Genomic DNA, 16,633 nt, shown 5'->3' on the forward strand with positions numbered 1-16,633 from the left:
CTATTTCACTGGTAACTGTGCTGCTCAAATGGCAAGTGCTCAGTACACATTTGTTGAGTGAAAGAATGAATGAAAAAAATAAATGGACACAATGCAACATGCATCCCTACCTTCAAATCACAGAGGGCCTTCCAATGACATATCTAGACAACGGGATGATGGTGTCTGGGCACACTTAAATAACAGACTGATGGAATTATAACTCCTTATAAAGGACCATACTATTGTAACAATATGAGGAAAATCAGTCAAGGGGTGGAAATCCCAGACTCTACAGAACTATACCATAAAATTCAAAATTAAAAAAAAGAAATAATGACAATAATAATAAGGATGAAAACAAACCAATAAGCTGCATCTGGCAATCTTTTTTGGTATTACATTTATTTATCTATGAGTATAATATCTTTTTAAAGATTTATTTTATTTTTATTAGAAAGGCAGATATTAGATATACAGAGCAGAGGTGAGACAGAGAGAAAGATCTTCCCTCCAATGGTTCACTCTCCAAGTGGCTGCATGGCTGGAGCTGAGCCAATCCAAGCCAGGAGCCAGGAGCTTCTTCCAGGTCTCCCATATGGGTGCAGGGTCCCAAGGCTTTGGGCCATCCTTGACTGCCTTGACTGCTTTCCCAGACCACAAGCAGAGAGCTGAATGGGAAGTGGGGTCACTGGGATTAGAACCGGCACCCATATGAGATCCCAGCGCATCCAAGGCAAGGATTTCAGCCATTACATTATCATGCTGGGCCCTATGAGTATAGTATCTTAAAGATGAAATAAGTAAATTTGTTTTTTTTTAATATGGGTACTAACAGGCAATAGTTCTTAGACAATATTTTTAAAGGTTTGAAAAGTATGTTATTCCATACACCAACTGTCAGTATCTGTAACGAATTTTAGCTAAAAGTTACATTGTTCTTATTACAATACACTGATGGTTCTACAACCATTAAGTCAATTAGCAAATAATATTAATTTAAACTGCTCTGTAATTATATATATTTACTCGGTCTATAATTACATACCATTAAGCAAACACAACATTAGAATTTCTTACAAAAGTGTGTGTTCTAATGGGGTAAAATATTAATGCATAGAGAAAGCAAAAATATTTTTAGGGAATTGAATCACAGCAAGCTAATTTTGTGGTTCTCTAGGGTTCATAGCTTAAAATAATAAACATAATCATTGAGAATGTGACCTTTCACAGTGCCGATTCCAGTCTCCTGAACATCCTCTGGAGTCTCACAGCATGAGACAACACCACTGCTAACACCCAGTGGGGAGAAGAAGCCACATACCACCAGGATATGATGTCACTCAATTTTTATCTACCATCACCCTTAGCATTAGGTAAGATAAGTAAAAGCATCCCATTCCAAGCATAAAAGCAAAAGGTGTTATAATGAATGCAAGTGCAATACCATATCCTATATTTAATGATCTCTTCCCACTTTTTGAAAGAGTATTTTAATCAATCACCTATTGTGGCATTTTTATTACCAATTGTAATCAAAGCTATCACTTACTGAATGCTGTTTCTAAGCCAGACATTGTTATCAAGTTTATTCCTTGCAAGAAGGAATTCAAACACTGCAAGCTATTTTTGTAGTTCTCTGGAGCTACAGGAAAAAATCTTAAGAGTGCCTGTGAAACAGGTGCTTATAATTGTGGCACTCATTGAATATGTGAGATGAGACAGAGCTGAGTCTCAGAAAAGGTGATGTAACTTTCCCAGGAAAAGAAACAGCTGAGATGTGAACCAAGGTAACTTCTCCATGATTTCATTTGAAATACAGACAGACAAACCTCCCATCTGCTGGGTCATGCCCCAAATGCCCATAACAACCCTGGGCGGGTCAAGTCAAAGTGAGGAGCCCAGAACCCAATCTTGATCTCCTACTTCAGTGTCAGAGACCCAAGTCTTGAGTCATTACCCGCTGCCCTCCATGTTAGCAGAAAGAGGGATTAGAAGCACAATCAGGGATCTCAACCAACACTCTCACAGGGGACACCAGAGTCCCAGGTGGTTACTTAACCACTGCACCAATTTTTAAAGTTTTTGATTTTTGCATATATCAATTTTACATGAATGCAAGAAATAAAAAATTGTGTATTCTCCACTACATTATCCTGCCAGGTGATGATTATTAACTATAAATGTATTTTAAGTTATTGGGGGTGTTCACAGCTTTAAGTGATACCTGTATATTATCAAGGTTAAGACTTTTAATTCGCATAAGACTGAAGAACTAGAATATGGAAATCCCTGGTGGTCTGGCTCCCAGGTAGGGACTGTTCCTCCCTCCCACTGCTTCCAGGATGACAGTAGCACAACTAGATGAAGCCAAGGCTATAAGGACACTGCTCTACAGCTAAGCTTCTTACCAGCTTTGGATCAAGGCAGAAATGACAGAATGCACTGGGGACCACTTTGGTGAGCTCTCAAAGCATAAAAATACATTAGTTCAATTATGAGCCCTTAGAAGCTCTCATTGTTAATAACTTTTTTAAAAAAAATCAATTTGTTTCCAAAGAAGAGGAATCCTGCAAGATTATGTGGTTTAGAAACAGTCAACATAAAAGAAGAATGGGTTAGTTATTTTTCAGCTACCCCCAAGGCTCCTTCTTTATCCAGGCCTCAAATGGGAAAGAAGAAGAGGGTCAAAGTGGAACTGAAATGGTATTAATCAATATTTGAAATCGTGAGGCTAAGACATCTGACTTTCAGTTTTTGCCAACAGCAATGCCAAGAAACATGTGAAGCAGAGATTCCTGATATTTTGCTGCATCGCTATAAACCTGTTATGGAGAAACTGAACCAGCACTTAACATGTACTAGACAGGTGCAGTATACATTCTGAAGGCAATGCGGAAGGTCCAAGTCTTGCACAATGGTGACAGTCCCCAACTGTGAATATAATGAATGTCACTGATTTACATACTTACAAATGCCTGAAACCAGTTTATGTTTTAATAATCTGAAGCAGATAGATAAGTTCTCTGAAGTTTCAAAACACAAATTTGTGGATCTTTTTAACCTAGATTAAGAACATCCCATTTAGATGATGTATTGTGCCCCTAGGACTTCACTGTCGGCATCAGTACTTCATTTGCTCGTGTTGGATGTTGGCTGTAAAGAGTAGAAAAACTAATATTCAATAACTCTTCTGAAGTCCTGGACAAGTAATCTAGAACCTCACTTAGAATGTGGAGCTATCTACTATTTGCTATTTTGAGTTTTAGCCTCTGATGAACTGAGACTAAACAAAATCTTATTTTAGTTTGGTTACTTATACAAACACTAAGATAATAGCTGTGTGATTATTCTATCTAATGCCTGCAAGCCCATATTGCTTCTAAGCATAAGAGTTCATCAAAACATGGAACAGCAACTCTCAACAATGTAAAAGTTTGCGGAAAACAGCTGTCCCCACTGCCAGCATCCAAATCCCCAAACACTCACTCCTTCCTCTCTCTCTCTCTCTCTCTCTCTCTCTCTCTCTCAGTGTACAGTGACTAAGTTCAGGTATGAAGGCTCAGAAAGACAATAAGACATTGAGACTCCATGAATCCATAAAATAACCAGTCCCATGATTGGTCATCTACATTTATCACAGCAAGGTCTAATTACAAACATTAGTACTCCACTAAACTGTAAGGAGGAAAAAAACATAAAAACATTTTAATAATTATGAACTGAGATTTGGGAACCAAAAAAAAAGCTGTTTTAATTAATGCAACAAGGAGAAGTAAATCAAACCACAGAGTAATGTGGGGAGAGGAAGGACCAGTAGACTGAAAAGTGATCTAGACCAATGAGAAAGGAGGCTAAGATGAAAACACTACCCAAAGGTTTGCAACTATCTGCCTGAGATGCAACTGAAAGTTGAGGAAGACAGGTGAGGAAACCAATTCCATTCTGCCAAGTGCTGGGACTCTTTTGGAGGAGCTAAAGATAGCATAATCCTGTGTACTAAGAAGGAAAATAATAGAAAATCCTTGTGACAAGTGGAAAATCATCGTCTCAGTGGAGTTAGACTATCACAGGAGGTGGGGGAAGGATTTTGTGTGTCACAGACCATTTGTTACAGCAAGAAAAAAGCTCATTCAAGGAGACACAGAGCATGTTCAGCACTGACTGGGACCTGGGGATCTGGAAAAATATAAAATAATTCTAGTATGCAACTAGAGAAGCCAGACCATGAAGCACTTCATGAGACACATTCTAACACATGCACAAACAGAAACGACCCACTTCTTTCACCTGGACAAGCTTTCCTCATGCATCAAGGTCTGCTGTCACTACTGTCTCCTGTCACTGAATGCCCTTAGCAGCTGTAATAAGTACCATTCCTTCCTGCATGTAGAATGCTGTGCCTTTTCTCACCAGCTATACTCAAGCACCTTGAGAACAACAACCAGTTATCTCTTTCATGTCCATAGTGTTTCACAATTCTTGCCAGTGCTAGCTCCGTAGCATAGTGACTTAAATTACAGCTTGCAGTGCCAGCATCACATATGGGCTCAAGTTGCAGCTGCTCCACTTCCCTGCTAACATACCTGGGAAAGCAGCAGACGATGGTCCAACTGCTTGAGTACCTGGAAGAATTTTCTGGCTTCAGCTTGGCCCAGCTCTGGCCTTTGTATCCCTTTCTGGAGTGAACCAGTGGATGAAGTCTCTCTCTGTCTCTCTCTCTTACCCCTCTTTCCTTCTCCACCCCCAATCTGTAATATGTGCTTTCAAATAAACAAAATAAATATTTTTCTAAAGATTCATTTATTTTTATTGGAAAGGCAGATTTACAGAGAGAAGGAAAGACAGAGAGGGAAAGATCTTCCATCTGCTTGTTCACTCCCCAAATGCCTGCCACGGCCAAAGCTGAGCCAATCCAAGGACTAGCCAATTGAGCCATCATGCCAAACCCTCAAAAAAATAAATCTTTTTTAAAAAAAATTCTTGCCACGCTCATTCTTTAGGAAATATTTAGCATCCAAACCGGGCCCTATTCCAGATATCAAAGAAAATAAACATGCCTCTGCTCTTCTGGAGCAAAGAAAGCAAAACAGGGTAGATGTGCAATATGTCATTCCTGGCACGTCTGGAAAACCATTAGGTCAAGGTACAAAACCTTTAGTTACACTAACAAATCTCCTCTTTCAGAATATCTTTTTTAAAAAGATTCATTTGTTTTTATTGGAAAGGCAGATATACAGAGAGGAGGAGAGACAGAGAGGAAGATCTTTCGTCCAAAAGTGACTGGAACAGAGCTGAGCTGATCTGAAGCCAGGAGCCAGGAGCTTCTTCCACATCTCCCACACAGGTGCAGGGTCCCAAGGCTTTGGGCCATCCTCGACTGCTTTCTCAGGCCATAAGTAGAGAACTGAATGGGAAGCGGGGCTGCCAGGATTAGAACTGGCGCCCACATGGGATCCCGCCGCATGCAAGTTGAGGTCTTTAGTTGCTAGGACACCGTGTCGGACACTTTCAAGATATCTTTAAGGAATCTGCTATTCATAAGTACTCTTCAGTGACACCCTCACCTGGATGACAGTTTCTGTAGTGACATAATATCTTTACTTACTTTCAGAGGAAAAATGTTACCGATTGCAACAGATCTTTCAAGATCATATAAAATTTCTAGAACTATTTTACAAGATTTCCACTGTGTTTCAACTATGAAAATAATGGCATGGTGCAAACATAATGGCAAAATGGGTTAAGCTGTCATCTGTAACTCCAGTATCTCATGTGGGTACCAGTTCAAGCCCCAGCTGCTCTACTTCTGATCTAGTTCCTTGCTAATATGCCTGGGAAAACAATAGAGGATGGCCGAACTACCTGAACTCCTGCCACCGATTGAAGTTCCAGGTTTCTGGCTTCAGTCTGGACCCAACTCTGGCCATTTCAGCCAACTGTAAAATGAACCAGCAGATGCATATTCTCATAACCATTCTCTCTCACTCACTCCTTTCCACCCTCATTCTCTCCTTTTTCCTGTGTAACTCTGCCTTCTAAATCAGTAAGTTTTACAAAATAACAAAAGAGGACAACAATAGAGCAAAGATGACATGCACTTTTAAAAGAAACTTAAAATGGTGGCACTGAATCTGCAAACAAGAAAAATCAATTTAAGTGACTAGTGTTATAGCATAGCAAGTAAAGCTGCCAACTGAGACACCAGGGCAATGGCTCAAGTTCCAGTTGCTCCATTTCCAATCTAGGTCCCTGATAATGTTCCTGGGAAGGGAGCAAAAGCTAGCTTTGAGCCTTGGCACCCACATAGGAGGCGAAGAAGGCTCCTGGCTCCTGCCTTTGACCTGGCCCAGCTCCAGCTGTTGTGGCTATTAGGGACTGAATCAATGGATGGAAGATTCTCAGATGTGCTGTTTAACTTCTCTCCCTGTAACTCTTTTAAGTAAATAGAATAAATCATTTAAAGTACCAATTTAAAATATTAGCATCAAATTATAAACAAAGTATTTACTCACAGTTTTAATGTTAAATTACTCTCTTTAAATTAGGTAATAGATGAAATAAAAGTTGAAAGATTAGTTGATTACCAAGGATTTTAAAGCCATGCACTTAAAATAGAGATCAAACCACTTAAGATTGGCTTTATCAGCACTTCTCAAAGAATGGTTCCCACAGCAAAAGTAGAAGCAGCCATGCAAGGTTGTTAAAAATGCATATTCTTATTCCACTCCTGTCCTGCTTAATCCGAAATCTGTACCTGAAAAGCCCTCCAGATGTTTCTGTGTACACTCTGGCTTTAGGCTGTTCTCTGAACATGCTGAAATACAAGTTTTTAACAAAGTCCTCCCATATCTTACTGAACACTGGGTTAGTATGGAAGGCTTAAAAAGCAGAGAAACCCACCTTCTTGTGTGTTTTAGAGATGAAAGTTGAAATCCTGGGTATGCAATACTGACAACAAGCTACTATTAGGCACATTATATTTGAAATCAAATTTTTACTCTTTAACAGTCCAAGTGTAGAGAGTTCTTTCTACTTACTAACAGACTCAAAGGAAAACCTGTCATATCTATAGAATAAATAAAAAACAGATAATGTTCTTGAGAGAATAAAAAGCACATTACTTTGGTGAATAAATCATGAATTCAGTAGCCATAAATATCAAACCTAAGACAGCTCTCAGAATTTCTTTAGCTACTTGAATCTAGCAATATTTCTCTGTCTGGATCAAAAAGCTTCTTTAAAGGAAAATCCAGGTTTTCCAAACAATCCCTACAGCCCTGGATAATGAGTCCCAGGCTACTTACTACCTGTATGGTCGTTATGGTCATGAATCTCTTAGTATCTATTTCTCCATGTATCTAAAAGGACTGTCGAGAATTAAATGCAGTGCTGTATGCAGAGTTCTCAGTACAACGAAAATGCTCTATAAATGCTGGCTGCTGTTCTGTTAATATTAGTAATACTATCAAACCTAACGTTAATGTGCTACCCCTCACTTAAGAAAGAAGCAGTCTTACCGAAGGCCAGGAAAGTATTCACAAACATTCTGGTGTGTCTGCGCTGGTCTAACCACACTGCCTAATCTTGATACCCAAGCAGTAATAATTAAAAAAAAGGTCAAAAGTAAAATTGGTATTACAGTATAAGGGGAGCCAACAGAGTTGTCTCTTTCTCTGATTTGAACCTCAGGAACAATGTGTCGAGGAGGAACTAACCACCAAGTGATCTGCAACCCCCATTTGAATGGTATTCCGTTGACACGCTTTCTGCAATAATACTCAAGGAAAAATTTCAGAACATCTCAGAAACGCTAATAAATATTGTATGGTCAGAAGTTCCCAGAATATTATAGTTTTCCAGCTTCATCAGCCTGATGCCAAAGGCTTTTAGGATATCTCTTAATGAAAAAACTCCTGTTATGGGTTCAACAGTGCCATCCTAAGGTTAACAATCCTTACCCGGCTGTGAAACTTGGCAGTTCGGTAAGACTTAGGTGACAGATTGTAGACTGTGTAGTGGTCAAGATGTCTAGAGTCCAAAAAGCTTCGAATGTCATCCACTTGATTCCTGAATCCTATGTCAACACTGTCCAGAGGAAAGGACATCACTAGGGAAGAAAGAAAGAAAACAGGTTATAAGTCTTCTGACAGGCATTGAAAGTTGTGCCAAAGAGTAGTTGACCAACATGAGACACTTACCAATAATTCTGGAGGTAACATAAGTGAAGTCTAAATCCCCCTTTGTGTAGCTAAAGGTGAGACAGAAAAGGGCATTCATTAAAATGACCCACATACACCAAAATTTCCTTTCTCAATCATTTGTTCATTATGAACTGGGACACTTCTGCCTACCAGGCATCTGTTGACTCCCAGAAGCTATTCTCCCTAACAAAGGGCATCACTCAGAGAACACAGCTCAATCTAAGGCATAGAAAAAAATATACCACTCCAACAGGTACATCCCAAAGCTACTACAGAAGCCACTTCAGGAAGGGACTCTTGCCTTGGAACTGAAAGTGCAGCTCATTCACTCATTCTGATTGTTTCAGCCAATTTGCCTATGTGCAAATACCTCCAATACCGAGTTGCTAAGAGGTAAGGGGAGAACAAATGCCATATTTTCTTTCTCCTGCCTGGCCCTGGTTGAGAATAAAGCAATTTCATAAACAAAAGTTTTAAATGTTGATTATGAAGTAGACTTGACATTTGAATTCCTGAGTCAAAACTGTAGGTTGTTACTTAAAGTGATAGCAGAAGGGCTGACACAGTGAGAAAGGGCACTTCCTGGGATGCAGTCATATCATATCAGAATGCTGGCTCAAGTCCCAGCCACTCCATTTCTAATCCAGCTCCCTGCTAATGTACCTGGGAAGGCAGTACAAGATGACCCTATTGTTTCAGTCCCTGTCACACATGTGGGAGACAATGACAGTGTCCCAGGTTCTAGATTTCAAACTGGCTTAGCTTTGGCTTTTGCAGGCATTTAGGGAATTAACCATCAGATGGAAAAGTTTCTCCATATTTCTTTGTGTGTGCATACACATGTGTATACATTTGTATCTTTCAAAGAAATAGCTTTTAATGCCACCAGAATTTCCAAATACTTAAGAATAAAAAGTGTATGACATGCTCATAACAATTTCCACACAGAGGAAAAGCACACAGCTTTTTCCACTGAATAAATTTTGAAGAGCTAATAGAATATAGAAGCAAAGTTCTGTTTCACTTATCATCTATAAGTACTGCTCATTCAGAGTGCATTTTATCTCATTTGATCCTCAATTCACTTAAAGACACAAATTCTGTTAGGGGATAAAATTAAAGTTCACAGAAGTTAAGTACCTTTCCTTAGTAGATACTACATTAAAGCCCAGGATGTCTTATTCTAAAATCAGGGATAGCAACCATTGTACCCTAATGTGTCAATGAGACAACTCCTTCTTGACTGTACTTCTAGCTCCTAATAGACTCAATTTCATGGATTCAATGGCATTCCTTGGTTGATCAGACCCCAGATAATTACATCACAAAATGGACACTCTTGATATCAAACACGCAAGTGACAGATAACCAGTTCCTTTGGGAGCACAGAGGTCAATACCCTTTACCATGAAATATGTGTGTACCTGGAGACAGACTGTATCACTCTAGAAGAGGTGTCCTTGAGGGTGTCCTTCAGGTTGTCCTTGAGGTTACTAAACAGTCTCCCTGCGCCTCCTTTCACCATGTCAAAAAGACCTCCCCCATAGCTGGGCTCCATGTCTGGAGAAGAGGCACCTGCCAAGGAAACACAGAAAAGATCATGGCGCCGACCACGCCCAAACCCAATCCTGCTTCTTTCCTAAACATACAGGAACTGCCTCAGGGAGTCTGGGACAAACATTCCTGGATGTTACACCTGTTCGCAAAACCTTCCAAGTCAATAACAGCAATGCACCCAGTCCTCAGCCGAAACCAAGGTCAGTCTCCCACTGAATCCCTGAGCCACAAACCTCCTACACTATGTCCAGCAGCCAGCTATATGGAGCAACTGAGTGTTTGAAATATGGTGAGTCTACACTGAGTGTTCTTTTTTTAAAAAAGATTTATTTATTTTTATTACAAAGTCAGATATACAGAGAGGAAGAGAGATACAGAGGAAGATCTTCCATCCGATGACTCACTCCCCAAGTGAGCACAACAGCCGGTGCTGTGCCGATCAGAGCCAGGAGCCAGGAACCTCCTGCAGGTCTCCCACATGGGTGCAGGATCCCAAAGCATTGGGCCATCCTCGACTGCTTTCCCAGGCCACAAGCAGGGAGCTGGATGGGAAGGATAGCTGCTGGGATTAGAACCGGTGCCCATATTGGATCCTGGGCGTTCAAGGAGAGGAGTTTAGCCGCTAGCCCACGCTGCCAGGCTCTGAGTGTTCTATAAGTATAAAAACACATACAAAATTTCATATTTGATGCAAAAAAAAAGTAGACTCTCAAGATTTTTATATTGGTTATATGTTGAACTTATAATATTTCAGCTATGTGAATCTTAAAATATATACATTAAAATCTGTCTCACCTGCTTCCTTTTACTTTATCAATGTGGAATCCCAGGGACATTTGAATGACACTTGTGGTCTGCATGAAACTGCTCTTGGACACTGATGTCCAAACTGCTGACAGAAAGAGCAGCACTGGTATGAGTCAAGGCACTTCCTTCAGCCCCTAATGAAGTGACTGCATTCAAATCCCCATTCACAGCTCTCCTTTAAAACAAAACAATGACTGACTTCTACTATGAAACATGTCTTCTGAAAGGTATGACCAACAATTTAGGGCTCAGAACACGTGGTGGTCACTAGCATTACTTGCCCAACATTTCAGCTTCTCTTTCCTTACAACTTCATGGACACAGCACTTTCTGATCGCTGCAGTTGGTTGGCTCTGGCCCACCCAGCATTTCTTGGTCTGAACTGTAGAGCTTTTATGTGCATTTGAATGAGCTTAATGACATCTCTAGCTTCTAGTCCCTGGATGTTACTTGCAGCTGCCTCTCTACCTTCACCCCCAAATTGGGAAAACTAAAAATGCTTCAGAATATTGGCAAACATCCCGTAGGGTAGGGGAATGTTGCAAAACTACCCTGGGTTGAAAACCTCCACTTGGGCCTGCTAAAGTGTAAGAGGAAGCGCTATGTATAACTTCCAAGACCCAATATTTATCTATCGGGGTGTTGCCAGCCGCATCTGCATGTACTGGCCACATGCCGTACCCAAAATGGCGCTGGCCGGAAAAGCCACACCTTGGTTCCTGGTGACGTAGCTTTCGTGGTACTGCGCAGGCGGCGCAGTGAGCTGAGGCGTGGCCGGCACATGAACACTGGGACTGACGAATCCAGTCGCCCAGGACCCTGCATAATCATGACGCCGACCTATCATCGGCGGAGGCGGGGCCAGTCAGCACATAAGAGCAGACAGCCTGCCAGGGTCGGAGCCTTTCCTCCTCATCTTGGTGTGCGCAATAAAGATTACCGCAGAAGACTTCACTCACGTCTGCCTCTTATCGCCGGACGATAAGAAACGTGGGCGCGACACGGGGGAGATTTCATTATAGTTAAGACTCTCCCTTACTTCCCTTTTTTGTTTATTTCTTTTTGCTATGCAAGGGACAAGGTTTGGCACCACAGATCCTGTGTCTAGGACTCCTGGACCATAGAGCTACACAGTAGACCCTCCAGCTGATGCTTGATGAATGTTTGGAATAAGTGAAAGTATCATGTTGTTTGCAATCATCAATATCCTAAGATGTGTCCATTACAACAGGACAATCTAAGTTGTCTATAAGGACTAATAGATGAAGGCAGTAGGTAAAGCTAATGGATAAAGCTCATGGACCCAGGACTATGCTATAAAGCTTCACAGACAAGAGCTTCAGTCATTCTCAACAGGGTTCCTGTCCAGGTGCTACTCCTAAGCCTTATTTTATTTATTTGTTTGTTTGCTTGGTTTTGCCTACCTATAAACTGGGACAAAAATAGTGCCTACTTCATGCTAAATGAGTTAATGTTAAAAGTGTTAAATGGGGCCCAGGAAATGCCTCAGAAGTCACTCCTCTTCTGTCAAATATTTCCCAGGGCTTCTACTCTAACATGTCCCTGACTCCCATCCCCCAGGCAGTCTGCAGCACCCCCACCTGGGGCCTGCAATGCTCCACCTTCCCCACATACCTTTGAATAAAATATAACAGACAACTATGCTGACACACTGGTATAGCTAACACATATTTGGCACTGTCCAGGCTATGAATACCCGCCAGCTATTGGCTGCTTTTATCCCAGCAGACTTACACATACCTGCCTAGCTACAAGGCAACCTAGGCAGTTGCCTACAGCTTGTATTTCCTGTAATTTTTGTAAGTTATGCAATACTATTCTTCTTTTTCACATTTTTCAGTCATGCTGTTGAAACTTCTTTAGTGTGCAAAGCCAGGGAGCACACTGGATCCAACCTCTGGGATGCAACTTGCTCATCCCCAGTCTCCAGTTGTCATTATCTTCTGCACATCACTGTCTGACTGCACCATTTCTTTGTTGGGTCTTCCTGTTCTGGAACCTCTGTCCTTTCTTGCAACTTAGTAGGGGCAGAATCTGTGCTTCTGGCACTTAACATAGCTCATCAGGGAAAGCCAGAACACACACTTGCCTTAAAGAACCATTAAGCAAAATCAAATCATGTCTTTCTGCTCTTTTTTGTGTCTTGGCTAGCTGGACATATCATTTGGCTATGTGAAGACTACAGATGGGCTCTGGCAAACTGTTCTGGCTTCTGCAGCATCATGAAGGGCTTATGAGCTGAGCATGCAGCCTGAGTGATGATGCAAGTGTGGTTTTTAGACAACTGGGGAAATTTATACCTGTTAATAGACTGGGTCCTCAGAGTTCTATTCTGCCATGAAATCAAGAGCTGGAGAGATGTCTGGGTAATCAATTTGCTGTCATTCCCTAGAAAAGTGGTAAATCAGAAGCACATTCACACTGAAGTGTTAACTTGGAATGAAAAGGCGGGCGAATTATGAGCATTTTGTCCCATTCTATCTTTCCTGTGTTTGGAAATATGATACACATTTTTCTGTGGAAGTGTGTTTAGAGGGAACTCATGCCCCTTATTTCAAAGGTAAGTGAAACATAAGCAAAGTTTGTCGGATTTGTAGTGCTCTCTATTGGCTGCCAAGCTGCCTAGAAGACCGGATTCTGGCATTTTACCCAGGGTTGTGAGAGAGAGACTCAGGCTGCCTACATAATGAGATCGGCTTGGCTGGTCTGACAGATGCAGTGAATTATGGGGGTGCTTGTTGCAGGGACATCTGCTGCTGAGAGCGGCCAGATGAGAGGCATCAGGTGGGGCATGGAAGAGGAACGGGAGAGGCCCAATTGTTTAAGAGGCGGGTAGGGAACAGGGTGATGACAGCTGCTGGAATTGGGGGATGATGTGGTGCTGTGGAGTAGCATGAAATGGTAGGTAAGCATGAGCTCTAGATTTGCACAGATCTGGGTTTGATCTGCAGGCCCTTCCTGCTCATTAGCTGAGATCATCAACAAGTTACTTTGCTTCTGTGAGGTTCCATTTTTTACCTGTAAAATGGGGAGTATAACTCTTATTCTTCCACTATATGAAATTGTACTGTCATAAAGATCTACACACAGTTCCTACCACAAGGGAGAGCTCAGTTAGTACCAGGTAGCATTATTTGTCCACATATCCATTCATTTTTCTATTTACCAGCATTTATCCTCTGGCACTCCTAATAGAGCCTGTTTTCAAATAGTTTTTGTGATGAGGAAGAAAAAACGTGAGTCAACATGATTATATGTGAATGATTATCAGCATGACATGCATGTATAACAGGTAGTTCTTAGCATGTCTTAAAGATCAGCTGTCTGACCAGCACAGAGTTATCATAGACTAAGACCTAAGAACAAAATGAGATACTTCCTTAACGTGGTAAAATCTTAAACCGTACTGATAACAAGTATTAAGAAAAATAGAGAAACCTTCAAACACTTGGAAGAAAATGTTGAAAATGCCTTGCAAGATCTAGGAGTAGGTCCTGACTTCCTAAAAAGAACACCAAAAGCAACAGCAATCAAGACCAGACTAAACAAATGGGACCTCATCAAACTAAGAAGCTTTTGCACAGCAAGGGAAACAATCAACAAAGTAAAAAAGCAACCCACAGAATGGGAGAAGATCTTTGCGCACTATGTAGGTGACAGAGGGCTAATCTCTAGAATATACAAAAAAACTCCAAAACAATCAAAACACCAAAACAAACAAGCCACTCAAGAAATGGGCACGGGAAATAGGCAAACATTTCACAAAGGAACAAGCCCAAATGGCAAACAAACATGAAAAAATGCTCCAGTTCCCTGGAGCATTAAAGGAATAAGGGAAATCCAAATTTAGACATTCCCTGGCAATAAGGGAAATCCAAATTAAGACATCGATGAGGTACCACCTAACACCAGTAAGATTGGCCCACATAAAAAAGAACACCAACGATACTTTTTGGCAAGGATGTGGGGAAAAGGGAACCCTACTCCACTACTGGTGAGGCTGCAGGTTGGTACAGCCTTTATGGAAATTAGTATGGAGAACACTCAAGCAACTCAAAATCTGCATACCATATGATCCAGCAATAGCACTGCTAGGAATATATCCAAAACACTTGCTTGACAACAAACCTACATGCACCCCTATGTTCATAGCAGCACAATCAGTAATTGCAAAAACATGGAAGCAACTGAAATGCCCATCAGCAGAAGATTGGATAAGAAAGCTTTGGTTCATCTACTCCATGGAATACTACTCAGCTATTAAGAAAAACAAAATGCAGTTCTTTGTGGCTAAATGGGCCCAACTGGAAACTATAACGCTAAGGGAAATGAGCCAATCCCAAAAGGTTAGATACCACGTTTGCCTTAATTTAACCTGTATTTTTTTTAACCTGTCATTGATACTGTCTCAACCCAGATGTTTCGAAGAATGGAACTTGCATTATTTTTAATATATTGTTTACTCAATACTATGTCAATTAATTCCATAACACTGTATATTGTTGCTGATGTTTTGTTGGGGCTTTTACGTGACCGGGATTTTACTCCGTTAGCTCTACCTTCAGACCAGAGAAGGTCTCCCCAAGAAGCCGTTGAACTTATCTGGACAATAAGATGCTGGACTCTATGCTGGGTATATGCTTGCAATGAAGGAATCTCAACTGAACTTGAACTTTGGTTATGCAACAAGGTGGAGGAATCCACCATGGGGGGAGGGTTATGGAAGGGGTGGGAGGAATCCCAGTATCTATAAAACAGTATCACATAATACAATGTTATTAACAATTTAAAAAAAGAGAACTCTCCAAACTGAGAAAATTTAAAGTCTTGTGCCCTGGGAACCCCTTTCCTGGTGTATTTGGCAAACTGCTGTAGCTAATCATTGTACTTGTAACTACAAAAGTGATGACAAACGTGTCAGGAACATGCATTGTGACTGTGATTAAATGTATGAGTTAAAAAAAAATAGATTAAAGCAGCTCATATGTACTAATACTTGTGGAGGTTTAACTGATACATAATTACTTTGGAAAACCCTTTGTCAATATTGAGTAATTTAAAGATTATGTATACTTTGCCTTCTAGCAAATTCTATTTCTGGGTATCACATAAAATCTCCCACAAGTGAACAAGGCAATGTGTTGCTAAGTACATGATTCGTTACAGCAAACAGTGTGTTAATAAAGTATTTATTATATCAAGTGAACTATGTTGCCTACAGTATAGCATGGATGAATTTTAAACAGTGATAAGTGAAAAAAACAAACTGTGGAAGAATGTAAGGAGAGCATCATTCAAATACAGCTTGAAAATGTAAAATATCAATCCATTAATTTGCATTAATGATGTGTTAATTTCAAGAAATTAACAGGAATTATCAATATAAAATTCATGATGATAGTGGGAGAAGAAAAAAACGTGGACAGAAAGAGCTGACTAGGGCTCGTGTTGTAACTCGGACATTGATTTATTCGTTTGTTTGCCACAACAGAAATGTCTTAATACCTCAGACTTTTATTTCTGTCTATAAAGTAAGATTAGTAGTGAGTATTTTATTGCATAAGGAAGTTATGAACATCAAGTGAGTTGAACATAGATGTGCCATGCTGAGACAGTATCTGGCAGGTAGTAGGTGCTCTATGTAAATGTTAGCAATTATGATGGCTATTTCATGAGTATTTTTATTATTCCTTAATTTTTCTAAAAGTCATAAACAATACTTTCAAAAGAATGGATGCTACCCTTGCGCTTTTTCAGCATATAATTGAAACGTGGACCAAGACTAAAGATAACATCAACACAGGAATTTCAGTGTGTGGCATAATAATAATAATAATAACAAAAACAACAACATGATGGCTTCTATCTCTTGACCCCAAGATTATTAGATTTTTCTCTAACAGCACCACATGGGAGATTGGGCATGGATTAAGTAGCATCTCCCATCACCTACAGGCACACATAAAAGCTAAGGCTGGAGACATACCTGGTAGGCCTAGGCCACAGTACTGGCCCGCGGAGGGAGGGAGCAGAGGGTGGGGCACATCAGGCTGGGGCCAAAGCAC

The 16,633-nt window shown here is 40.6% G+C and overlaps 1 protein-coding gene across 1 annotated transcript in view; it reads right to left on the reverse strand.

Annotated features, from left to right (window-relative positions):
* Positions 1-16,633, reverse strand: part of DNAJC6 (DnaJ heat shock protein family (Hsp40) member C6) — a 103,054-nt gene that overhangs the window by 29,925 nt on the left and 56,496 nt on the right. The window contains exons 2-4 of the mRNA XM_040978636.1: positions 9,608-9,758; positions 8,181-8,230; positions 7,941-8,089 (exon numbers count right to left, since the gene is read on the reverse strand). Coding sequence (XP_040834570.1) covers positions 7,941-8,089; positions 8,181-8,230; positions 9,608-9,758 — 350 coding nt within the window. The remainder of the gene's footprint in view (positions 1-7,940; positions 8,090-8,180; positions 8,231-9,607; positions 9,759-16,633) is intronic.

This window comes from Ochotona curzoniae, unplaced genomic scaffold (assembly GCF_017591425.1).
Source record: "Ochotona curzoniae isolate NIBS_2020 unplaced genomic scaffold, NIBS_Ocur_1.0 contig_291, whole genome shotgun sequence".
Taxonomy (NCBI): Eukaryota; Metazoa; Chordata; class Mammalia; order Lagomorpha; family Ochotonidae; genus Ochotona; species Ochotona curzoniae.